Source organism: Clupea harengus, chromosome 8 (assembly GCF_900700415.2).
Source record: "Clupea harengus chromosome 8, Ch_v2.0.2, whole genome shotgun sequence".
Classification (NCBI taxonomy): domain Eukaryota; kingdom Metazoa; phylum Chordata; class Actinopteri; order Clupeiformes; family Clupeidae; genus Clupea; species Clupea harengus.
Window position 1 is genome coordinate 19,303,568 of NC_045159.1, and position 26,750 is coordinate 19,330,317.

General features: G+C 41.9%; 5 protein-coding genes across 5 annotated transcripts; 2 read left to right on the forward strand and 3 right to left on the reverse strand.

Moving 5' to 3' along the window:
- Positions 1 to 1,098: 1,098 nt before the first annotated feature.
- Positions 1,099 to 1,727, reverse strand: LOC105892108 (syncollin-like). Its single transcript, XM_012818341.2, has one exon. The coding sequence runs from the start codon at positions 1,573 to 1,575 to the stop codon at positions 1,177 to 1,179; it is 399 nt and encodes a 132-aa protein (XP_012673795.1). The 5' UTR covers positions 1,576 to 1,727; the 3' UTR covers positions 1,099 to 1,176.
- A 4,486-nt stretch (positions 1,728 to 6,213) lies between these two features.
- LOC105892109 (syncollin-like) lies at positions 6,214 to 8,209 on the reverse strand. The gene has a single exon (XM_012818342.3). It carries the CDS (start codon positions 7,486 to 7,488, stop codon positions 7,084 to 7,086), a length of 405 nt encoding a protein of 134 aa, XP_012673796.2. The 5' UTR covers positions 7,489 to 8,209; the 3' UTR covers positions 6,214 to 7,083.
- Positions 8,210 to 11,943: 3,734 nt separating this feature from the next.
- LOC116221358 (syncollin-like) lies at positions 11,944 to 13,196 on the forward strand. Its single transcript, XM_031571225.2, has one exon. It carries the CDS (start codon positions 12,616 to 12,618, stop codon positions 13,012 to 13,014), a length of 399 nt encoding a protein of 132 aa, XP_031427085.1. The 5' UTR covers positions 11,944 to 12,615; the 3' UTR covers positions 13,015 to 13,196.
- Positions 13,197 to 14,977: 1,781 nt separating this feature from the next.
- LOC116221359 (syncollin-like) lies at positions 14,978 to 15,670 on the reverse strand. Its single transcript, XM_031571226.2, has one exon. The coding sequence runs from the start codon at positions 15,562 to 15,564 to the stop codon at positions 15,160 to 15,162; it is 405 nt and encodes a 134-aa protein (XP_031427086.1). The 5' UTR covers positions 15,565 to 15,670; the 3' UTR covers positions 14,978 to 15,159.
- An 8,778-nt stretch (positions 15,671 to 24,448) lies between these two features.
- On the forward strand, positions 24,449 to 26,750 carry LOC116221555. Its single transcript, XM_031572715.1, has 7 exons — positions 24,449 to 24,578; positions 24,675 to 24,811; positions 24,895 to 24,988; positions 25,071 to 25,409; positions 25,624 to 25,786; positions 25,886 to 26,013; positions 26,412 to 26,750. The coding sequence occupies exons 1-7, from the start codon at positions 24,567 to 24,569 to the stop codon at positions 26,733 to 26,735; spliced, it is 1,197 nt and encodes a 398-aa protein (XP_031428575.1). The 5' UTR covers positions 24,449 to 24,566; the 3' UTR covers positions 26,736 to 26,750.

Here is a 26,750-nt window from a genome sequence, read left to right on the forward strand (position 1 = left end):
CTGGTCCAAGGGGGTTCAATTACAGTAAAGAAGCAATGGTACAATAAAAATAAAAAGCCATTCCTTTGCTTTTATGGCCCAAAACTGTTTGTTAGCTGGTTATTGTGTTGTTTATTCATTTATCTTCTAGTATTTTTGTCTTCTTCTCCTTTTAATTACTCTTCTCTTGTGATTTTTGTTGTTGTCTTGACTTTTGACTCATTCCTTTCATTTAAGTATACAGTATATACAATTTAAAATTGAATTGCCTTGACTGGAAAGCACTTTTGGTCAAGTCCTGTTGTTTTTTTAAATGTGCTATACAAAGACAAGTGACTTGACTTGACTGAAGATCTAATACGAGCTGTATTTTTCACATTTGCATGACATGAAGTCATTTGGCAGATGCCTTTGTCTGGGATGACTTACATGCAGAGTACAACACAGGGGAATGGAGAGAGTGAAAATAGTGGCATCATCACCAGATGTCATTTGCTTCTTTCAGGACTTTTTATTTGACAATAAACGCCTTCAAAACAGGACAGACGTGTTGTCACACTTTCACACAGTGTTTAATACATCACATATTTTCCACTACAACCCCTGATGTATCATTGGTGCAGAACAGTATAGCCTTGATGACTTACATGCAGAGTACAACACAGGGAAATTGTATAGGATTGATAGGACACAAGAGCCGTCTCTCTAGGTCAAGGTGAAAGAAAAAGTGGGTGGGCTCAATTACAGTAGATAAGCAATGATAAAATAAAAAGCCATTCCAAATTTTTTTGTAGTTTCAGTAGTTAACCACACAAAAGAAATGCCAAAAAAAGTCACTATGCAAATCAGTATGCAAATATGAATGTAGCTGAACTATCGGCACTGCAAAATGTAGTTACTAGTTTATTTCCATGTAGTTCACTGCTCCCCAACACTACCATTAAAAGAGGTGAACTATCACCCCTCGATAATTACAAACTCTCAAATAAAAACCAGAGAAGAGACAGAAAATCACAAGCAGTGAAGAGTTATATTGGATATTGGAACAGAACACTTTTACAAGCATCTTCCAGCACATTCGTCTTCTAGTGCATTCATCTTTATCTTTCTTTGTTTCTATCTCGTTTCTTCTTCTCTCACACCATCCAATCAATCTCTCTCCAGTGATAGTAAATCGCGCCTAGCCCCTCTCTGCTTCTAGCAGCCACACGTGTATCCAGAGATAATGTTGTCCCAGTTGCCGGCCAGCCCATTCGACAAGTCCTTCAGGCGGTACTGGATGCCGGCTCTGAACTTGCGCTTATTGCCCTCCTTCTTGATGCGGTCCCAGACGGTGAGGTAGCAGCCCTGGGCCACGACGATCGATGACACGCGGTTGTTCCAACGCCTGGTGATAACGGGTTTATCGTCACCGGGGAAGGAATCGAGGCTGTCACCTCCGCAGCTATGCGCGTAGAGGTAGTGGCTGTCCTCGAACATGCGGGCGCAGACCTTGGCACCGTTGACGTTCGTCAGGGTGGCGGGGTCAGGGCACTGAGCATTAAGCCCGTCCCAGCACAGAGCAGTGCACAGGAGCACAGCGATGAGAGTCTTCATCTCGTTTGTCTTTTTCCTTCCTCTGCCTGAAGTCTCTGAGAGTCTCTCTGAGTGGCCCTGCTTTTAAACACCTGTCCCCATACCAGAAAAAGCAGACTCACACACACAGATGACTATCACACACACGCATACAATACACACACACATACAAAACACAGTCACACACACAGAGGACTTTCACACACAAACTCTTATACACACAAACACGCACACACACACACACACACACACACAATGCACACACATACACATACACATTCACACACACTTCCTGGGAACCGCTGTGAAGGAACACAGGTGGTTTTTGTGAAGGTGCGTAGAGTATATATTTAACAGAATTGCCACATTAAACAAATAACCAGACATTCAGCACAAGTCCTCATTCCACTGCAGTCAATATTCAAACAATAACGAATGGCAACTGGCAAGGGAGGAAAACTGAGGTGAGGTGGTGAATGGTCAGAAGACAGAAGCCACTGATCTCTGAAGAGGATTTCAGATTGACATCAAGACGCAGTGCCCTCTTTGTAACTCCACACCGTCTTTGATTTGAAAGTTGGCAAAAAGCAGGAGCTATTTTGCAAGGGAATGTCGCTCTCAATCATATCTTTAGCATGTCACAGTCTTACAGACTTCAGTCTTAAAGATGTCAGTCTTCCCTGCTAGACAACAAGTGGGTGTTTTCAGTGAATAACCTGCATGGTGACAAACCAATTATAATCTTGCTTTAACACTATGGAGATCAACAGCCGGTTCCAGGTGGTTATCTCCACAGCTCCACAACTACCTGTATTTCCTTCAGTTTTAACACAACCATTTGCTGACAGATAGAAATGTCACACACATTCCCTGTTGCCGATGCACTGCTATCAAACAGTCTTGAGCAGTCCAGTTGCAACTTGCATTGAGGTTGTTGTGCTCAGTGTATGGAACAGGTGTGAACCACATACATTTAAACTAGCAAATTCAGTCAGCTCCAGTATGTTTACTTTTTAACGTGACTTTGAATATTAAGTCAAATTTGGTAGCATTCATTCCCTGGATTTAACATAACCATTATTCTACTGATAAAAGCAATATTTATGATGTTTTCCTATGTACGTATGGTGGGCCTACTGTTGGCAGGCAAAAGGTCTGGTATTCTGTGTCCATAAATGACCCCAGGTGGCGTTTTCTCAAGTGCCACTGTGTTCGAGGATATTGAGTGAGTAATGGATAAAATTGAACATAATCTGGAGATAATGATTCATTTAGTGTTAATAATTAATTCTTATTTGAAGATATACCACAACCTATCATTCTTTTGTAGGCTATACTGTTCTGCACCAATGACACATCAGGGGTTGTAGTGGAAAATATGTGATGTATTAAACACTGTGTAAAAGTGTGACAACACGTCTGTCCTGTTTTGAAGGCATTTATTGTCAAATAAAAAGTCCTGAAAGAAGCAAATGACATCCGGTGATGATGCCACTTTTTTCACACTCTCCATTTCCCTGTGATGTACTCAGCATGTAAGTCATCCTAGACAAAGGCATCTGCCAAATTACTTCATGTCATGTAAATGTAAAAAAAATACAGCTCGTATTATCTTCAGTCAAGTCAAGTCACTTGTCTTTGTATAGCACATTTAAAAAAACAACAGGACTTGACCAAAAGTGCTTTCCAGTCAAGGCAATTCAATTCTACATTTTATATATACATAAATAAAAGGAAAGAGTCAAAGTCAAGACAACAACAACAAAAATCACAAGACAAAAGTAATGGCCATAAAAGGAGAAGAAGACAAAAATACTAGAAGATAAATAAATAAACAACTTAATAATCAGCTAACAAACCGTTTTGGGCAATAAAATAAATGGCTTTTTATTTGTATTGTACCTTTGCTTCTCTACACTTATTGAACCCCCTTGGACCAGCCTAGGAGGGAGAACCCCCTTTTTCTTTCACCCTGACCGCTTAGAGAGACGGCTCTTGCTCATGTGTCCTATAAAAAAGAGATTCTGCTCGGACAAGTAAAAAGACAGGCCCATTGTTTAGACCAGAGTTCAAGCTGTTCATGCAGTCTAACAAGGTGCAAGTTGAAGACTGTTTTAGTTAAGATTATACTAGTCAGACGTTAAAAACCTGGCGAGAAAGACAAGAGGCGCATTTTTTTTAGACCAGCGCTCAAGTCGGTCAAACGGTCTAAAAAGGTGCAAGTTAAATATTGTTTTCCTGTTTTAGTTGTAGTCAGATTTGTTTGAATTCCTTGCCATTTTGTCCTTGTGAAAAGCCCAGATGGGATTGTGCTGTTTAGGAAAGGTTTAGATCTCAGCGGTATTCCAGGAAGCTTATATGTGACCTGTGAATAGTGGAGTTGGCACTTTATGCAATACATTTTGTTGAGAGGAATTTTTTGTGGCATTTTTGTGGCATGTGACTCTTTTATATCATATTTGATATGAATTAGATTTTTTTTTTTTTAACCTTACTCAGGGTTGTCAAGGAAAGCCAAGATTGAGATTGCCTGAATTGCTGTTAAAGTAATTCATTTAATTATAGAAATTGACCCGTTACTACTTACTGTTAATTAAGTAAGAGCTACTCCCTAGGCTAAATATATAAAAATAAAAAAATTGTGTTAAGGAGAATGTCTAACAATCATTTCAGTGGTAGGCTATGCATGAATAGTTCTCATTAATGCTCTGGTAGATGAGGTGTGTTTCCTACACTTCCTACAAGCCTATTCATGTGTTCACAGCAAGCAGAAAAGAAGGGTCGAACTGTGCTTCTTCTGACCTTGCAAAACTTCCATCCTTGCCTCGGACGTCAGAAATCCACCACGTGGTTATCTCTGCTGAACGCTAAACTTCTGTCTATATAAACCTTGTGCGATGTGTTTATCATTGCTTCACTTTCAGCCTTGTGCTGGGGGTGAGCCTGATTGCAATTGTTGTTTGTCTAATAAATGTACTTATATGCAGCTCCGGAGTCCTGAGGTAACTAGGGTGAATTTTCACCTAACACTGCTACTTTTTGACAGGCAAAGGAGTTAGCCATTGCACACAACACAGGAGGGCCCGTAATGGAGGGGGCAAGTCAGTTCTGACCCTGGCGGCAGCTCAATGTCCACCCTTTATGAACAGGGTACTATCATGCCAATTGTTTTGATCGCCCAGTGAGTAAAAGCCAGTCCGAGATGGACTCTTGTTCGGTCTCTTGCTCGGTAACTTTTTCTCTTCCTCGCTTCCTCTGACAATGTCTTCCTCGGTTTTTTTTGTTGCCTCTGCCATGATGTCATGCAGAGAATACTGTGATAGCTTCTTCTTATAGCTAGCAGAGGGGTCTAGTTGTTGTTGTGTGAGGTAGTGCCATAAAGCATTACGTAGTCGCGCCCTGACCACCAAAGTTACAAAGTGCAATAGCAGCCGTACCAGGCATGCTGTGGCAGTGGCATAGACAACACCCACCAAATATCAAGTCAGTGTACACCCAAAACATACAGGTATTTCTGTATTCGTCTGTTAGATCAAATGTGCTGTATTTTCATGTGGTGTCTTCTGTCATCACGTCTTTTATTGTCAAATGCACAGAATGACACAGGGTCAGACTGGGCACTAAAATTCTTAGGACAAGGCACCGCACAACAACCTACAATAACATAACATAACATAACATAGTATAACATAACATAACATGACATACACTCTGTACAAGTACTCTGAACTAGGGCTGAACGATTAATTGCATTTGCGACTTAATCGCGATATGATAGAACACGATTTTCTAACCGCAACGTTCGCGATTAAAAACGTGATCTAAAAAAAAAAAATAATAATAATATTTTTTTTTTTTTCTTAAGATGGTCAATTTTGCACACAGTGTTTAAAATGACTTTGTTTAAATTACTTAAATGCACAGTGGCAAAGCCACCGATTTGTTGTTCTTGATTCTGTAATGAGCAGTTAAATAAAAAATGTAATTGTGGGAAATAATATTTTACACTAAATGTATCTAATATTGTGTTGGTCATATTGAAATCATTCATTACGATTTGTTGGGAAAACATTTTGGATAAAATAAAAAAATCGCATATTAAATCGCAATCGCAATATTGGGGGGGGGGGAAATCACAATTAGATTATTTCCCCAAATCGTTCAGCCCTACTCTGAACATAATTTACACGTAATAAACATATATAATAACCTAAATAACCTTACTAAATATACAAGATAAATATACAATACAGTGCTAAAACATATAACAACCTATACATATAATACTAACATATATACAAATAACATTTAATACACATATAATAACCAGAAGTGTCTGCTGATCATATTGAATTAACGACACTGCAACATTAACGAAACAAACTACTAACAGTAACAAAACAAACAAAAAGCGAGGTAGTTTTGACGGAGCTCTCGTCAGTGCGACCATTCTGCAGGCGCACCGGATGTTGGAAACCCTAATAATCCCTCACCAGTGGAGATTTTCACACTCCAGCTTCACCCTGCAGACCTACTACTGATGAACACGTTCCTTTCTTAACGGTACCTTCATGCTTTATCTAAATTATAGGCTTCATTGTACTAATAAACAGAGAGGGGGTGGTTACATCTCAATCTGAAGGCCTGTGTGATTTTTGCAAGTATAGAGTAGAGTCGTTCAGTGTCCACATGCAGACAGAAATGTCTTGTCAGATGCCAGGTTGGCCTCAGCGTACCCATATCATCATGTCATATTAATTATGAAAGTAACGAGTAAGAGGTGGTTGGGATCTCAGGCTTAGCCAATAGCATTGGGTTTGAAAGCTGTCAGTGTGCTAACCATCCCAGTGTGCTTTGGTAGTCCCAGATGATGGACCGCGTTCGGCGAAAGCGCTTCACCCAGGACGAGCTGGGCCCCGCCAGGACTGCCTACGGCTGCCAGAAACGCTTCAATGTCTTTTTACTTGTCAGAGCAGAATCTCTTGTTCATAGGACACATGAGCAGTCTCTCTAAGCAGTCAGGGTGAAAGAAAAAGTGGGTGGGGCTGGTCAAAGGGGGGTCAACTACAGTAGAGAAGCAATGGCAAAATAAAAAGCCATTCCAAAATTGTTTCTAGTTTTAGTAGTTAACCACACAAAAAATGCCCCAAAAAGTCTCTATCAGTGCAAATCAGTATGCAAATATGAATGTAGCTCAACTATCGGCAAGCTTCTGCAAAATGTAGTTATTAGTTTAATTCCATGTAGTTCACTGCTCCCCTGCACTACCATTAAAAAAGGGAAACTATGACCCCTCCAGAATTACAAACTCTCAAATAAAAGCCAGAGAAGACACAGAAAATCACAAGCAGTGAAGAGTTTTATTGGATTCCCACAAACCAGAACACTTTTACAAGCATCTTTCAGCACATTCGTCTTCTAGTGCATTCATCTTCATCTTTCTTTCTTCTATCTCGTTTCTCCTTCTCTCACACCATCCAACCAATCTCTCTCCAGTGAGAGTAAATTGCACCTAGTCCCTCTCTGCTTCTAGCAGACACACCAGTATCCCGAGATGTCGTTGTCCCAGTCACGGAGTATCCCCAGCCCCTGCCCCACGTCCTTCAGGCGGTGCTGGATGCCAGCGCTGAACTTGCGCTTGGTGCCCTGCTTCCTGTAGCGGCCCCAGACGGTGAGGGAGCAGCCCCGGTTCACGACGAGCGACGAGACGCGGTTGTTCCAGCGCCAGGGGATAGTGGGTATATCGTCGTCGGGAAAGGCATCGAGGCTGTCGCCTCCGCAGCTCTCTGCGTAGATGATGTTGCTGTCCTCAAACATGCGGGCGCAGACCTTGGCGCCATTGACGTCCTTCAGGGTGGCGGGCTCAGGGCACTGAGCGTTAAGCCCGTCCCAGCACAGAGCAGTGCACAGGAGCACAGCGATGAGAGTCTTCATCTCGTTTGTCTTTTTCCTTCCTCTGCCTGAAATCTCTGAGAGTCTCTTTGAGTGGCCCTGCTTTTAAACACCTGGCCCCTTACCAGAAAAAGCACACTCACACACACAGATTACCATCACACACACACACAAACACACACACACAGACATTACATATACATACACATATACATTCACACACACCTCCTGGGAACCGCTATGAAGGAACACAGGTGGTTATTGTGAAGGTGCGTAGAGTATATATTTAACAGAATTGCCACTTTAAACAAAATCCTAGACAAAGGCATCTGCCAAATGACTTCATGTCATGTAAATCTGAAAAAAAACAGCTCGTATTAGATCTTCAGTCAAGTCAAGTAATTTGCTTTTGTATAGCACATTTAAAAAAAAAAACAGGAGTTGATCAAAAGTGCTTTCCAGTCAAGGCAATTGAATTTTACATTTTATATAAACATAAATAAAAGGAATGAGTCAAAGTCAAGACAACAACAACAAAAATCACAAGAGAAGAGTAATGGCCATAAAGGAGAACAAGACAAAAATACTAGAAGATAAATAAATAAATAAACAACATAACCAGCTAACAAACAGTTTTGGGCAATAAAAGTAAAGGAATGGCTTTTTATTTGTATTGTACCATTGCTTCTCTACTGTTATTGAACCCCCACTGACCAGCCTAGGAAGGAACCCCCTTTTTCTTCCACCCTGACCGCTTAGAGAGACGGCTCTTGCTCATGTGTCCTATAAAAAAGAGATTCTGCTCTGACAAGTAAAAAGACAGGCCCAGTTTTCAGACCAGAGTTCAGGCCATTCATGCAGTCTAACAAGGTGCAGGTTGAAGATTGTACTAGTCAGACATTACAAAACTGACAAGTAAGACATTTTTTTAGACCAGTGCTCAAGTCGGTCAAACTGTCTAAAAATGTGCAAATATAGGTAAAAGGTGTTATAAAAGATGTTAAATATTGTTGTCCTGTTTTAGTTGTGGTCAGATTTGTTTACAACAAAAATATAGCATTCCTTGCCATTATGTCCTTGTGAAAAGCCCAGATGGGATTGTGCTGTTTAGGGGTATTCCAGGAAGCCGTGTGACCTTTGAATAGTGGAGTAGGCACCTTATGCAATACATTCTGTTGAGAGGCATTTTTTGCTAGCATGTGACTTTTTATATCATATTTTGTTATAATTTCGTGTCATATGATGTGAATTTGTTTTTTGTGGGGTTTTTTAACCTAACTTAGTCAATTTTTTTCAGGGTTGTCAAGAAAAGTCAGGGTTGATATTGTGATTGACTGAATTGCTGTTAAACTAATTCATTTTTATTATAGCCTACAGGGGGGTTACTGTTATGAAATTGACCCGTTACTACTTACTGTTAATCAAGTAAGAGCTACTCCCTAGGCTGAATGTATAAATATAACAATATTGTGTTAAGGAGAATGTCTAACAGTCATTTCAGCTGCAACCCCAGTTTGAAAGCGCACCTGCAACAGGCCATGATTAAATCGAATATTTTTATATCAGTGGTAGGCTATGCATGAATAGTTCTCATTAATGCTCTGGTAGATGAGGTGTGTTTCCTACACTTCCTTCAAGCCTATTCATGTGTTCACAGCAAGCAGAAAAAAGGCTGAGCTTGTGAAAACTGGAGGGCCACCTCCTGCTACTTTTTGACAGGCAAAGGAGTTAGCCATTGCACACAACACAGGAGGGCCCGTAATGGAGGGGGCAAGTCAGTTCTCACCCTGGCGGCAGCTCAGCGTCAGTGCTCACCCAGTAATGTTGCTTTAATGATCAAAATCAGTCCAGTATTGAATTAGAGCACGGAAACCAGCAACCACAAAAGTTGTGGTCCCTTATCAACTCTGTAGTCAATTATCGAAAGGAGGCGCTCTACTTTGAGTGCCCACTCCAGCAGTACATGGTAGGCCAATCGACTCCAGGCACTTAATGGGTTGATGTCAAGACTGGAAGAAGAGACAGCTAAAACAGGCCGTACAAACAGTCATTTTCACAGTTATTGAGGTAAACTGACGCGGGTATCTCTCTCTAGGGATCCTTTCCATGTTGTCAGACCCTTATAATAGTGTAGTGAGTGACTGGCTGAGGGAGGGATTGAATGATTAATGACTAATTTATTGGGGTTGTGGGACTGATTGTGTACACCAGGGAGTGAGGGGATAAGAGGAAGTGGAATGCACACCGGAGGGAGACGCGGAGAGACTGGTTGCGACTGCACTCGGAGGGTGGGTGCTGTTCGTGGCTTATAGTGCTGCCGGCGGTGAAGACAGTTATGCAGGGGGAGCGTTCCTTGTTGGTTCAGGAGGGGGAGACTGATTCTCCCTTGAGACAGAGAGGGATCTGGGTTTAGCGAGTGCGCTAGGACCACGGTTGCCCGAGCGTTTTCTCTGCGCAAATTCAGAGGTTGCTGCAGACCGACGTTACGCCCGCTGTGGTAGTCCCTGAACTGTTCCCTTGGGACCGTCCAAGCCAGACCCGACGGAGAGGTTTTACCGACAGACGGGGAAGTCTGTGCCTTTTACACTTTTCAGTGTGTGTTTGTGTGTGACTTGCAATGTTTTTCCTGTCATGTCTATTTATTAATGTTCTGTGTGGTCTTGTTTTTTAATGAAGCCTGTAGATGGGGCCTAGTCCTACCCGAGTGATGGTAGCCCGCTTGGTTGGCGAGTTGTTCTCCCCCCTTTGTCACATAGTTTGACCGAGTGTGAGTCGGTCCTTAGGTGTGTGTGTGTTAAGTAACCTAGTGTGTAGTGCTGTTGGAAGAATTGATGCCTTTTCGTTAGTTTTCCGTGTGAGTCGGGGGATTGTAGCTTCTGTTGAACCAGCGGGGGCATTATTTATTGGGGAAGTGGAGGTCCTAAGGGACTTACCTTTAATGAATTGTATTGAATACAATTATTGTGATATACTCTATCCCCTGTGTGAGTGTCCCTGTCTCAGACGCCAGACCGTACTGGAGTAACAAAGGTTGTGGCAGCAATCTAAATATCTCTTAGCAAATAAGTATTACAATAATACCCAAGAGCCTGTCAGTGGAGAAAACAAATGGTTTACTTTGATGTGCTGGCTTGCCTCATAGAATGCTAAAAACAGCTATATAATGGAATCCTAACACAATACTGCACAGATTTCAATAGTTACTTGTCCTAAGTAAAAGTTTGGATCCAAAAACATCGGAAAATAGGGCCCAAATTGAAAAATCCCGAAGTTCCCCTCTAACCAACATGAAAGACGCTGCCCGCCATGCTCACGAACACCCCCTAACATAAGAAAATATATGCGTGACCCACTATCTTTAACTTTTAAATGTTGGCTGCACAATAGTAAAACAGCATGTTGGGTATGGCAAAACCCCCATCTTGTTTGAGCCTCTGCAGAATTTTTTTCTGGATCCTAAGAGGCTTGCCAGCCCAAATGGAAGACCGTATAGCAGGATCAATTGAGGTGATAAATGATTTGGGGAGAAAGAGAGGAAGTCTGTAAAATAAATAGTATTCCAGGTAGAACATTCATTTTGATGGTTTAAATTCAACCCACAAGTGACATGGGTAATGTGTCATTTCTGAAGGTCCAATTTGATCTTCTCAATCATGTTTGCGAAGTTATTCTTTAGAAGTGAGGTAAGAGAATTGGAAACGTAGACACCCAAATATTTAAAGCCATAGGTCAAAGGGCAGTGCACCTGAGGGGATTGATTTAGCTAACTGATTAACAGGAAAACACAGAGTCTGGGCAATATTTAGTTTGTAACCTGAAAGTGTTCCGAACGTCCTCAACAACTTCACTATTCCATCAACACATCTTTCGACCAATGTGTTAGCAGCAGCTGGTCTTGTTGAAGCCAGAAGGATAAAGCTAACCTGCCCACATAATGGGACCATGCTAGTTTAGCCTAGTACCAGCTAGCTAGCAACTCAAAAGTGATATTAACTGGTGAAAAGTAGGCCTATATGATCCCTTGGATAGTAATAAGGCTATCTCTGTTCCCTGTAATCTCTCGACCAATGTCAGCAGTCAACTAAGCATGGTTAGTGTCTGTGTTAAATTGATGAATTACTGTGCAGGAAAAACAGAAGCATGAAGCTACAGATGTAGAGCAGGGTGATGATGAATCAGCATCAGGGGTTCAGGTGAGACGTTGAATTGTCCATTTTGGTAAAGATTGCATTAAATTGCTGTTTTTTTACATTGTTTAGACAATGTTTCTCCTGAATGTTATCATTCACACTGGCTATTTTGAGAATAAATGTTATACTTGTAGGTAGTAAAAAGGTTCTATAAATTGGGATGCCCAAATATATGTATCATATAATTGATTTATTACATTATTTCATTGCTCAGAAATCCAGTACAGATGATGTAGGCCTAGTATTGCTCAATAAAACCTGAACCAATTACCTACATATTCAAAATGAATTTCAGAACAAACAAATGCATTGCATGTACTTCTCATTCGGTAATTTTGTTCATTAAGGCATTATTTTGAAATGCACTCAGGAAACTCAGAAATCCAGTGCAGATGTAGTGCAGGTTGAGGAAGCAGCAGCTGGACCATCAGGGCTTCAAATGAGGTCTTACTCATATTTGGGATATCCAAAAAAGGACAACAAAAAGAAGTGATGTTAATACTTGCAAAAAATGTGGAGAACAGTTTTTATCCATTTATTAAATTATTTATTATTATTTATTTTCGGTGCAGAATACTGTTTTGTATTTAAACTAAGGTTTATTATTCTTATTATGTTTAAATCAGTTCCAAGTTCCACGAGTTAGTACACAAATGTTAATATATTTTAATAAAGTTTGCCTTATTATAAACTACGTTTTTTATTTTTTATTTGGGGGGGGCTGCCGGGCAGTGTTCCTACCAATGCTGAGACCAAACCTACGCCCTTGCAATAACCACCTGTGTTCCTTTACAGCAGTTCCCAGGAAGTGTGTGTGAATGTATATGTGTGTGTATTGTGTGTGTTTGTGTGTAAAAGTAATCTGTGTGTGTGAGTGTGCGAGTGTGCTTTTTCTGGTATGGGGCAAGGTGTTTAAAAGCAGGGCCACTCAGAGAGACTCTCAGAGCGTTCAGGCAGAGGAAGGAAAAAGACAAACGAGATGAAGACTCTCATCGCTGTGCTCCTGTGCACTGCTCTGTGCTGGGACGGGCTTAATGCTCAGTGCCCTGACCCCGCCACCCTGAAGGACATCAACGGCACCAAGGTCTGCGCCCGCATGTTCTCGGACAGCACCGTCATCTACGCGCAGAGCTGCGGAGGCGACAGCCTCGATTCCTACCCCGGCGACGATATACCCACTATCAGTTTGCGTTGGAACAACCGCGTCTCATCGCTCGTTGTGAGCCAGGGTTGCACCCTCACCGTCTGGGACCGCTTCAGGAAGCAGGGCAGGAAGCACACCTTCAGCGCCGGCATCGAGTACCGCCTGAAGGAAGCAGGGCAGGGGCTGATCGGCGACTGGGACAACGACATCTCTGGATACTGGTGTGTCTGCTAGAAGCAGAGAGGGGATAGGCGCGATTTACTATCACTGGAGAGAGATTGATTGGATGGTGTGAGAGAAGGAGAAACGAGAAAGAAGAAAGAAAGATGAATGCACTAGAAGACGAATGTGCTGAAAGATGCTTGTAAAAGTGTTCTGTTGTGTGGGAATCCAATAAAACTCTTCACTGCTTGTGATTTTCTGTCTCTTCCCTTTCTTTTATTTGAAAGTTTGTAACTCATTTACTCATAGTAGTCAAGTGAAATTGTCCATATTCTGAGGTTTGTTGCAATGTTCATCACCGTTGCTAGCTAGTTACGGTGGGGAAAAGTAAAGGCTTGCATGGCCATGCGCACTGTATCGTAGATGGAACGCTGCCTTCCTGTGATGGGTGTTGGCCTAATAATAGCATGTGAGCGATAACGTGTTAGCGAAACACTGCTACCGACACATATATAGACTGTATTAATCAATATCGATGTAAATAGCAGTCCATCTCAGACGCCCACCAGAATCATGTTTGACCTGTGTGAATTTGTAATTGTAAGCATGTAGGCTAACATACATCAAATGTAATGCATACACCTCACCTCCCCAGGTGTGGACAATCGAGCTAAATATGCCCATTCACCACCCAAAGGTGGTTGCACTCATAGATATATATAAAGGCTAGATGTCTCGTCCGCGTTGCCGGCCAACGGAGTCGAACTTCCGCACATGGCAGCCATCTTGCTCAAGTCAGCTCGCTTACCGAATTTTCAACCGATTTTTAAACGGTTTGGTTTGTTATAAACGTCAGAGATGTAGTTATGACATTGCATACTTATGAATAATTATGTTATTTTCTAAAAGCATCCAGAATTATAACCACGTTAATAACGTTTGTAAAAAACCAAACCGTTAAAAAATCTGTTGAAAATTGAGCAAGTTATGGTTATTTAAAAAGTACATACCACTACCAACACAATGTTATGGGTGAGCGGGCTGACTGGAGCAAGATGGCCGCCATGTGTGGGCGTTCGACTCCGTTGGATGAGACATCCAGCCTTTATATATATCTATGGTTGCACTGCCACTGCAAAGCCAGTAGGGGTGTAGAGGGGCGAAACAGGCCCAAGATGAGGAGATTAAACCGCTTGGTATGTGAGGCTCACTAAGGGTTTTCAGTGATTTGTTTGTTACACCAGTGGAGAGCATCACTCCAGCTTCACCCTGCAGACCTACTACTGATGACGAGCACGTTCCTTTCTTAACGGTACTTTCATGCTTTATCTAAATTGTAGGCTTCATTGTACTAATAAATAGAGAGGGGGCGGTTACATCTCAATCTGAAGGCCTGTGTGATTTTTGCAAGTTTAGAGTAGAGTCGTTCAGTGTCCACATGCAGACAGAAATGTCTTTTCAGATGCCAGGTTGGGCTCAGCGTACCCGTCAGTCTTATTAATTATTAAAGTAACGAGTAAGAGGTGGTTGGGATATCAGGCTTAGCCAATAGGATTGGGTTTGAAAGCTGTCAGTGTGCTAACCATCCCAGTGTGCTTCAGGAGTCCCAGATGATGGAACGCATTCGGCGAGAGCGCTTCACGCAGGACGAGTTCGGCGTTTCAATGTCTTTTTACTTGTCAGAGTAGAATCTCTTGTTCATAGGGCACATGAGCAGTCTCTCTAAGCAGTCAGGGTGAAAGAAAAAGTGGGTTGGGCTGGTCTAAGGGGTTTCAACTACAGTAGAGAAGCAATAATAAAATAAAAAGCCATTCCAAAATTGTTTGTAGTTTCAGTAGCCTAGTTAACTACACAAAAAATGGCAAAAAAAACCGACTTTTAAGTGCAAATCAGTATGCAAATATGAATGTAGCTGAACTATCGGCAAGCTCCTGCAAAATGTAGTTATTAGTTCAATTCCATGTAGTTCACTGCTCCCCTGCACTACCATTAAAAAAGGGAAACTATATATAAAAGCCAGAGAAGAGACAAAAAATCACAAGCAGTGAAGAGTTTTATTGGATTCCCACACAACAGAACACTTTTACAAGCATCTTTCAGCACATTCGTCTTCTAGTGCATTCATCTTTCTTTCTTCTTTCTCATTTCTCCTTCTCTCACACCATCCAATCAATCTCTCTCCAGTGAGAGTAAATCGCGCTTAGCCCCTCTTTGCTTCTAGCATTCACACATGTATCCAGAGATGTCGTTGTCCCAGTCGCGGAGTATCCCCAGCCCCTGCCCCACGTCCTTCAGGCGGTGCTGGATGCCAGCGCTGAACTTGCGCTTGACGCCCTGCTTCCTGAAGCGGGACCAGACGGTGAGGGAGCAGAACCGGCTCACGACGAGCGCTGAGACGCGGTTGTTCCAAAGCAAGCTGATAGTGGGTATATCGTCGCCGGAGTAGGAATCGAGGCTGTCGCCTACGCAGCTCTGCGCGTAGATGACGGTGCTGCGCGAGAACATGCGGGCGCAGACCTTGCCGCCGTTGACGTCCGTCAAGGTGGCAGGGTCAGGGCACAGAGCGTTAAGCCCGTCCCAGCACAGAGCAGTGCACAGGAGCACAGCGATGAGAGTCTTCATCTCGTTTGTCTTTTTCCTTCCTCTGCCTGAAGTCTCTGAGAGTCTCTCCGAGTAGCCCTGCTTTTAAATACCTGGCCTCGTACACACAAACACACACAATACAGATTCACACACACCTCCTGGGAACCGCTGTGAAGGAACACAGGTGGTTTCTGTGAAGGTGCGTAGAGTATATATTTAACAGAATTGCCACATTAAACAAATAACCAGACATTCAGCACAAGTCCTCATTCCACTACAGTCAATATTCAAACGATAACGAATAGCAACTGGCAAGGGAGTAAAACTGAGGTGAGGTGGTGAATGGTAGGAATACAGAAGCCACTGATCTCTGACGAGATTTCAGATTGACATCAAGACGCAGTGCTATCTTTGTAACTCCACACCGTCTTAGATTTTAAAGTTTGCAAAAAGCAGGAGCTATTTTGCAAGGGAATGTCGCTCTCAATCATATCTTTAGCATGTCACAGTCTTACAGACAACATTTAGGTGTTTTCAGTGAATGACCTGCATGGTGATACTGGTACAAACCAACTATAATCGTGCTTTAACACTATGGAGATTGTTAGATTTAGGTGAATTTCATATATCAGACCATAACTCCACACACCAGACTACATCTCAAATAGGCCCACATTCTTAGTTTGCATAGCACCAGGCCAGAGCCATCAGGCTTGGCTGTTGACCTTTTCTCTATGTTGAGGGCCATCACACATGGTTTCTGACTTTTGTGTGTCTTGGAGCAAGAGCTATTAGATTCTGATTGTTGGCTTTTGTCTAAAGCCACGACAAGATGGTTGAAGCCAAACATATAAGCATCTATATGGCTCTACCTGGCCATAGCCCTTGGTCAAAGCTACACACCCACCCCTCCCCTAACATTTTGTCTTGTTTCATATGTTAATTCTACACTATAAATGTATGTACATTTCTGTAATGCCAATAGAAGACTGTCCTCGTAACAAAGGACCTTTCCTCACAGAAGAAGACTCTGCCTCGTGGCATGCGACCGTGCTCTACCGAGGTAACCATGGCTAGTGTCTGAATAAACGCATTATTTATTACGCTAAGCCATCTTCCACAAGTCTCTTACTCCGTCTCTTACTTGAACAAGTTTGGGCCTCAGCGATTTAATCAGGGAATTTCGCCGAAGTACAACAGACTCTTTCAGGATTAACAGCCGATTCCAGGTGGATATCTCCACAGCTCCATAGCTATCTGTATTTCCTTCAGTTTTAACAAGACCATTTGCTGACAGATAGAAATGTTACACACATTCCCCGTTGCCGATGCACTGCTATCAAACAGTCTTGAGCAGTCCAGTTGCAACTTTCATTGAGGTTGCTGTGCTCAGTGTATGGAACAGGTGAAGTGTGAACCACATACATTTAAACTAGCAAATTCAGTCCAGTCCAGTATGTTTACTTTTTCATGTGACTTTGAATACCACCCTAAGTCAAATTTGTTAGCATTCATTCCCTGGATTTAAAAATAACCATTATTCTACTGATAAAAGCAATATTTATGATGTTTTCCTATGTACGTATGGTGGGTCTACTGTTAGCAGGCAAAAGGTCTGGCATTCTGTGTACATAAATGAACCCAGGTGGCGTGTTCTCAAGTGCCACTGTGTTCAAGGTTATTGAGTGAATAATGGATAAAAGGGATTGTAATCTGGAGTTAATGTTTCAATTAGTGTTAATAATTCATTCTTATTTGAAGACATACCACGACCTATCATTGGGCCTCATTCTCGAACCAGTGTCTTCTTAAAGTAACAGTATGTAGCAATTGTACTTTAGGGTTAGGATTAGCAATTTTACCTTAAAATAACAGTTTAAAAAAATTGGGGGGCTACAATGACGTTTAATATGAAGAATGGCCTTTGTGCCATTACCATACCAGGGTCCATAGGCATATTACTTGGCTATGTAATTTTCTGGAAGCCGCCCGGGTACTACTCTCTGCCGGACTAGTAAGTAGCTTATTTGCCGTCTTGCTTTGTCTTGTGTTGCACTTGCTTGGTGTTTGACTGTGTAGGAAAGTTGTTGACTCACTAGTTTGTCATAGTGTCAAAGGAAGCGAATTTCAACAGGTTTCGCTAGGTTTAGCCACTAGCATCTCGTTAGGGATTAGCAATTCCTCCGTTGTGCTGCTTTAAATATCTTCTTACGGATTTCGAAAGACCAACCTAAGAAAAGATATCCGCCGGATTCATGAACACCTGGAAATATGTTCTAAAACCGCCAAAGTGTCCGTAGCTGTGCACTGATTCTTAAATTGAACGCGCGTTCTGGTGCACCTGAATTTTCATACAGAAACTCACCGGCAGCTTATGAGGGCATGCAACTGAAGAGACGTGTGCACAATCCACGGGCAACGCGAAAACAACTTCAGACTGATCAAAATCATGTAAAAGCGGAAATCGAGCACCGGTCGAGTAAACACACACCAAACTTTACCGGTGTAGAGGTGGAGGTACTGTTGCAGAATCAAAGTCAAAGTCAAAGTAGCTTTATTGTCAATTACTTTGCATGTTAAGACATACAAAGGAAACGAAAAAACGTTTCCCACTCTCCCAAGGTGAAATATATAAAGTGCACATGCACAACAACAGATAAGACAAGACATATAGATATACATATAGATATAGTTATAAACATACAGATACATGTACAGCAGCATAAGTTTACTTTAAAGTGAGGTTATGGTAGTGCAAAAAAAGGCAGCAAAAAGACATCCTGTGAGATGTATTTGTTACATTGGCAGTGCAAGTATAACAGTAAGTGGTAAAGTAAAGTGCAAGGGACAGTTTTGTTGCAGAGTCCTGAGTGATTTTTAGGGGGGGGGGACTGACGGATATGGCTGGGGGGAGTGAGGGGAGAGAATTTAGCCTCCTGACAGCTTGGTGTATGAAGCTATTTCTGAGTCTGGTGGTGCGGCAACGGAGGCTCCTATACCTTCTTCCAGAGGGTAGGAGGCTGAACAGACTGTGTGCGGGGTGGCTGGTGTCACTCGCAATCGAGGTAGCTTTCCGGGTGAGGCGGGTGGTGTATATGTCTTGCAGGGAAGGGAGTGGGAGTGGGGCACCAATGATCTTACCAGCTGTGTTCACTATGCGCTGCAGTGCTTTCCTGAATGTAGATGTGTCCATTTCTATTCCACTATGGCTATATACTCTACTAGCAGCCCATAGATTGAGTATGAAGTATGAGCGGCATGACTTTTCTCAACGGTTTCTGGCTAATTTGACCATGAGGAACAAAACTAGGGTGCTGTCATTTACTGTAACCCGAGCGAACATCGAGATTTTGCCACGCCCTTCTAGGGCGCGTCCAGCGCATCTTTATCTCAGCTTCTGAAGGTCATAGACACTTGAATTTGGTCTCAAAATGACCGGAATAGGCATGTTTATAGATGCACTATGAAGGTTTCTAAGCACTAAAACCTTTACTTGTTGAGATATTAAAGACATTCAAGATTTGAAGCTTTTTGCGCCCCACGCGAATATCCCCCCCAAAAAAATCTTGAATATCCCAAAAGTACCCAATTCCCCTCTCATAAGTAAGGACCTGAGGTCTTCCGGCAGGTAGTCTATGAAAGGGGACCAGATTTTCAAAAACAAACCCTCTTTTCCTTTTATAATAGCCACCAATTTTTCATGTGGGAGAATGTTAAAGATCTCTCTGTACCATGATGTAATAGTTGGTGGGCACTCTTTAATCCAGTGAAGTAAGATGCATTTTCAGGCAGTTAAGAGGAGCTTCTCAAGGAGTGTGTATCTTGGAAAGGGGAGATGTAGCACCTTAGAGGGGAGACCAACCAGGAAGACACTTGGATCTCTCTTAATCTCAACTTCAAGGACCTCACTGATTACTTTGTCCATATTCTGAGGTTTGTTGCAGTGTTGATCATCGTTGCCAGCTAGTTACGGTGGGGGAAAGTACACGCTTGTATGGCCATGCGCACTGTGTCGTAGACGGAACGCTGCCTACCTGTGATGGGTGTTGGCCTAATAATAGCATGTGAGCGCTGACGTGTTAGTGAAACACTGTGTAAGCAGGTGGTTTGCGTGAAAGACAATGTGGGGGCGGGGTCCAGCCCGCCCGCCGGTTTAGACGTTGCGACACACCTGTGTTGCATTAATCAATTGGTAACGGGAATATAATGGGTTTGCTTGTGTAGAAACGGTAGGTCAGGGACAGGAGATACTGCTGAGCTCCAAGCCGAGGGCTGCCGTGCCAGGACGTGGGTGAGTGCTGTATACCCGTCGCATTACTAATATCCTATGAGATTGATACTAAGTGCGTTGGCTTAGATAGCTGACCGTTGCGTGTTGCGATCACTGGTCTGTGTACCTCCGATATACCCCACGTCCGGAGGTCGCGGCGAGGAGGCCAGCGTATCAGGTAGTATTCTGTTGCCATTCATGTCTTGTTGTTTTCCGGGGAATTGTGTTCCCCGGCGGGTTTCTTTATGTATGTCAGTGCGTGTGCATGTGTGAGCAGGAAGAGCAAGCTCATATTCTGGGCAAAGCGCCGTGTCTGTACAGAGGAATAGGAGGGGATATACTTTGCCTTGGCTTGCTGTGCTTATGGGTTGCTGTGGATGCCTTCTGGCTCTTGATGTGTATTTTATCACTGACATTATGATTGGGATGAATTTAACTTGTTTTATCTGATTGTACTTTGCCCATCTGAAACACTGATGAATTTGCTGTGTATTTATTGCTAATTTATATATCCATCTGTTCCTGTGTATAGGCCTATATCCTTCATGCTATTTATCTATTTATTAATCAGCACTTTGCACTTTACATCGATGTGATGCTTGTTTTGGCCACTGCTCTCTCTCCAAGATGCTTTTAGAAAGTATAATATAAAGACAAATAAAAGTCCTTGCTTTTCCCTACACACTGTCTGCGTTTGACTTGATTCAGTGCACAGGTAATGCTGTCCAAATAAGGTAACCTGCAGGGGGCAGCAATTAGGCTGGTAGTTAGCCCCTTTACAACTGCTATCGATATACATATATAGACTGTATTAATCAATATCGATGTAAATAGCAGTCGATCTCAGACGCCCACCAGAATCATGTTTGACCTGTCTGAATTTGTGATTGTAGGCATGTATTACATAGAATGTAATGCATAGCCAACATGTAGGACAGGGAATGCTACTTCATGCTACTCTGTAGTGCTTCACAGAAAGCCTGCACTAGACAGAGGACATTCTGAAGACATTGTCAAAGCTTGTTTACAGTCAGTCAGTGTGGTTAAATCAGTTGTCTGGGGAGTGTTTTGGTTCTTTCCAATACCTCACTGTGTGTGTGTGTGTGTGTGTGTGTGTGTGTGTGTGTGTGTTTTTCCCTTTTCAGCATGTGGAGGGCAATGCTGAATCTGACCTCATTGAGTCTAACTGCAATGGGGGATACGCCATACCTGCTCAGGTGCCTCTGGGCCGTGTGGTTGAATCCTGGGAGACACCAGAGGCCGGTGTTACAATTAAAACTGAAGATGCCCAAGATGAGGAGATTAAATTGCTTGGTATGTTAGGCTCACTAAGGGTTTTCAGTGATTTGTTTATTACACCCATTATAATGCACTCCAAGTCGTCCCTTGCAACACCGTCCAGGTCTTCATGGCCATATTCATGTAACATTTTACTGGAAGGAGCTTGTGAATATAAGGTTCCTGGCATTTTCCATTCTGATAAGTTTTTCCAAACTCCTAACCTTCCGAACTCCTAACTTTTAACTCTGGTGGCGTCTGTGTGATTGTTGTGGTTTAAGTAAGCCACGCATAAATCTTGCAAAATGGTTTGTGCCATCAGGTACTATGCACAAAACATACAGGTATTTCTGTATTCGTCTGTTAGATCAAATGTGCTGTATTTTCATGTGGTGTCTTCTGTCATGTTGGTGATGTTGGAAACCCTAATAATCCCTCACCAGTGGAGAGTTTCACTCCAGCTTCACCCTGCAGACCTACTACTGATGAAGAACACGTTCCTTTCTTAACGGTACCATCATGCTTTATCTCAATGATAGGCTCCATTGTACTGATAAATAGAGAGGGGGCGGTTACATCTCAATCTGAAGGCCTGTGTGATTTTTGCAAGTTTAGAGTAGAGTCGTTCAGTGTCCACATGCAGACAGAAATGTCTTGTCAGATGCCAGGTTGGCCTCAGCGTACCCGTCAGTCTTATTAATTATGAAAGTAACGAGTAAGAGGTGGTTGGGATCATAGGCTTAGCCAATAGGATTGGGTTTGAAAGCTGTCTGTGTGCTAACCATCCCAGTGTGCTTCAGGAGTCCCAGATGATGGAACGCATTCGGCGAGAGCGCGGGCGTTTCAATGTCTTTTTACTTGTCAGAGTAGAATCTCTTGTTCATAGGACACATGAGCAGTCTCTCTAAGCAGTCAGGGTGAAAGAAAAAGTGGGTGGGGCTGGTCAAAGGGTGTTCAACTACAGTAGAGAAGCAATGGTAAAATAAAAAGCCATTTCAAAATTGTTTGTAGTTTCAGTAGTTAACCACACAAAAAATGTCACAATCAGTATGCAAATATGAATGTACACAGCAAAATTCTTAGAGTTAATTTTCCAGTGTTAGACAAAAGTGTTGAAGTGCAGAGTTGAAATCACACTGCAGAAAGTTGATTCAACTGTTACAGAGTCAATTGTACGAAAGAGCTGGAGTCATTATCCAGTGTCAAGGACTTAACTCTTTACAGAGTTATGAAACCACGCCTCTCCTAACATGCGCAGGTGGATTTTCTCCAATTGTGGGAACGCCATCTTTCTTTTGCTTGAAGGGTAACCTCATGGTAAGTCACGCTTTGCTGAGTTGTTTTAAAAATACATATATTCAAGTAATTATTTCCTCTAAATTGAAAACTTTATGTCTACAGTAACTACAGCATATTACAGCATATTAACAGAGATGGTATACTTCAGTACAAGTTTGCTAGCCAGATGGCTAGGTATAGTATAGCCATCTTCTCTAACGGCAGGCTAGTCTTGGTTAACAGAACGTAAGTAAATTGGCAAAGTTGGGAATAGTCGATGATTTTGTTAAAATATGGTGTAGTGTTTCAATATTTTAGCTCTCTTGTGTATTTCAGTTTTAATGACTCCTACATGAACATACAGCATAGATGGTTACAGTCTCATTTATTTTATTTTATTCGAGGTCTGTTTGCTAGTCCTAGTTAGCTAAAACATTATAGCCATCTTCTCTTACTGCAAGCTAGTCTAGGTTAACAGAATGTGAGTAAATTGGCAAATTTGGGAATAGTCGATGAATTGGTTAAAATATGGTTTAGTGTTTCAATATTTTAGCTCTCTTGTGTATTTCAGTTTTAATGATTCATACATGAACATACAGCATAGATGGTTACAGTCTCATTTTCAATTTTTTATTCGAGGTCTGTTTGCCAGTCCTAGTTAGCTAACGTTAGTTGTTCGGCTAGCACATTTCTTGTAGGTATGGGCAAGGCAAAGGAATGCTTAAAAAACATAGGTCTTAGTTGATGTGCCTGCATTAACATGCCTAACAAATGGCAACCAGGTAACGTTATGTTAACAGAACAGCTAGTTAGCCGAACCATCAATAGGGGTTTGTGTGCCTGTCATTACAGGCTGGCAGCCGACGTAAGCAGACTAGCATACTGACTGACTTTGCAAGCAAGCAGTCCCGATGTTCGTTCGTTAGGAAGAGGGTGAGAATGCGAGAGAAAGGGTGTAAAGCAAACCAGCTAATCGTGTAATTTGAGAGCAAGGAAACTGCACTGCCTCTGTAACCTAGGATCTTGAGCGGGAGAGATGACGTTGTTTGTGTTAGAGAATGGTTGCAACGCAAACAATCTTATCGTTAATTTGCGCGCAAGGTAGGCTAAATAAATGTCGTGTGTACGTAGCCTATTGAAGAAGTTAAGGAGAGAGATTATAATCGTGTGCCCACGAGATAAAGGGTGCCAAGTAAACCATCCGATGGAACTTTTGTGTGCAGAACTACTACGTCATACTAACTTCCATCAACACTATGCAAAGAAGGCTGTAATGTCTGATTATTGCCCATAGATCGACATGAGCTTAAAGCCACAATAATTTAAAAGTTCCTTGATATGGATAGACAAAGCATGATATGTGTGTTTTTTTTGCAAAGCAGCATCAGTTCTGTCTTGCATTAATGCAGATATGAGATCACATTTTGTGTGCTAACTTTAAATTAAATTTTTTGTTTCCAGTTTGACCAGAGGGTTTTCTTGACACTCATCTTGATCATAATTACCTTGATAGTAACCTTGCTCATTTTGTGGCTGTTCTGGTGCCATTCTGAGCTGTGGTACGATTTACAAATTATTATATTTAGGATTATTATTAATATTATTGATGTTGATGTTGCTAAGTATCATGCATTTTTTTTTTGTCCTTAGAAAATGCTTGTTAAAGTAAAATACCGTGAAACGCAGAAATACGTCAAGGTTGTTGAGAGTGATTTCCAGCAGTTCCACCAATCAGGTTAAGCATGTTTTGAAACTGAACAAAAAAAAATATTGAATTTGGATTTTGCAACCTGATAACAACCACTAATGACAATATTTTTTTTTCTGTACAGTCATTGCAAAATTTGGCCTGACTGCTGATACGGAGATCATTTACACAGACTCATCTGGGACCGAAGTAGACCCGGAAATCTTTTCAGACCTGCTTGAAAAAGGGGAAGACTTGTTCAAGGTCCATGTTAATGATGGTAAGTAATTGTCAGAATGTGCACATTTTCATATTTGTTCTACTTTGTGATAGCTGTAATAGCCGTTGGAACATGTTCTGCTGATTAAGGTGACTTTAACAAATCTCTTTGTTTTAAAAGATTCTGAAGATGTGTCCATTTCTTCTGAAACATCGTTCCTCTCGGATGCCTCCACTGTCCCCTTGGATGAAAGTCCATTTGAGACTCCAAGGAAAAAATGTAGAACAGATGACCAGTCTCACAAAGAAATGGTCAAAAATGTAAGCTGTTTTAGCAAATGTTGTCTTGATGTGTTCATTGTTGAAATAACTATGACTAAAAGCATATCCATATGTGGTATTGTGTTGTATGCATAGATGGTCAATGAAGTTCTTCAGAGAAAGCCTGGGGGCGAGAAGATCATACAGGAGTACCATAAAACAAAGTCACTGACAGATTTAACCAGGAGGCAGCTTGTGAATACCTTAGTTGCTGACATGGTGGAGGTGCATGGGTATGTTTCAAGAGATTTTGACAGTAAAATTACTCTTAGATCCCCCAATACACATCCTTTAATATTTGCTACAATTATTTCAGACGGGTCCCTTCTCAGGCTGTACGACTGAAGTATGCTCAAGGCATTGTGGCCTTATTCCCATATCTTGAGGACCCAATGTCAAAGCATGGTTATGTAAGTTTGGTATTTTGAACTAAATTGCAGTTTTTTGCCTACATGACAGTTTTGAAAGTGCTGATATTGCTTTCCCCTATAGGAGCACTTTTATGATCCAGCATCAGGCTCTGGGTACATCGCATGGCGTCTTAAAACTGTACAACGAAGTCAATCTGATCGCTCAAGGTCTCGGGTAGCCGTGGAAGAATACAGTGGTGGTCCAAAGGCTGCAAGGGACTGCACGGCATCTACCTCACAACAACTAACCGAACAAGAGTGTGAAGAGGTGATATCTATGATGAAACATTCATCTGATGAAGCCCTAGTCTTGGACAAAATGAAGGCTACTTTTGAACACAGACAGAAACTTGTTCGTGATCCCAACAAGTCCGTAGCTGTTCTGGACATCTTCCCAAGATTTCTTGACATACCTGGCCTGGTGAGTTTACATGTTTGTGAAATGGGTAAAATAATATCTAATGAGGGTTCATGTAAAGACATGCCCTGCCATGCCAAATTTGCTGTTAATGTTTGTGCCTCCACGTTTGATTACATAAGTGTAAGTTTGTACATTACATAAGTGCTTGGTTTCGGTTTGAAGTGTGCAAATTCATGGGAAGAGTGGTTGACCCATAGTATTGGTTTGATACTAGATTGAGCAGGATTTCTTGATGCTTTTTGGAGAGGAGACATCTGGGAAGTTCTTGTCCAAATGGCCCACGTTTTTCCAACCACACATCACTGAAGAGGCCAAAGCGCTAGTGCCAACTCCCCATGTCGAGGAGCTCCTTAGTTCTGCCCAAGGCAATGACGGTGGTAAATTGAGTTCATTCAATAAAAATAAAAAAATGTAGTCGTTACCTCCTGCTTCATAATTTGTGCCATTACTTACGTATTTAATCCTTAACTGTTTAGGATGGGATCGTGACATCGCTTCACTGTGCTTGCTGCTGCATCTTATTCCTCCGACATCGAAGGGACACAAAAAGTCTGCGAAAATCAGTGCCCTCCAAGCAGAGGACTACTTGGTGAGGTATCTGCAGGTATGTTTGTGATACAGTTCATAATTACCGCAAGGCTGCCTCAGAACAACCAAGGGATGCAAAATATTGTTTTCTTTCCATAAGTAATAACTTGTTTTATATGTTATCTGTCTAAAGCTAAACTTTCTCAATCTGTCTAATGCAGAACTTTCACCTATGTATTGCAGTGTATTGTGTTAACCACTTGTATTTTTTTCATATTAACTCATCAATTGTTGTAAACATTGAAGTGATGTAGATAAAGATGGGCCTAACAGGTTTTATTAATTTGAGCGCACACTAGTGTAAGGAGAGCGGTGTTTGTAATAAAAGGCAAATACGTGTACCACTATCACTACTACCACTTCTTTTTAAAGTAACTAACAGCATTTGCTTTCTTCTGTCTATTTGACTTAAAGGTTGGTGCAAGCATCCAGATCTTCTTGTCCAGTCTCGAACCTTCTCAGCCTTTCCTGCTCTGTGTCGGCGAACAAAAAAACAAGATCCAGAAGACCTACGTCATCGTGGATGGCAAGGCAATTCCATGCAAAGCACACACATCAGTCGCAGCATTTGACGAGCTATTTAAGACACACTTCATTTTTGGAACATCATATAGTGACGCACTTGATGGTTTTTACACATTCATACAAACAGCTGTGTACAACATTGATGTCGGTATGATTAGAGAAAAGCCAAGAGTCAGGGAACTCAGGGCTAGGTTTCTTAACATCAAGCAATAAACTGCTGTTCAATTA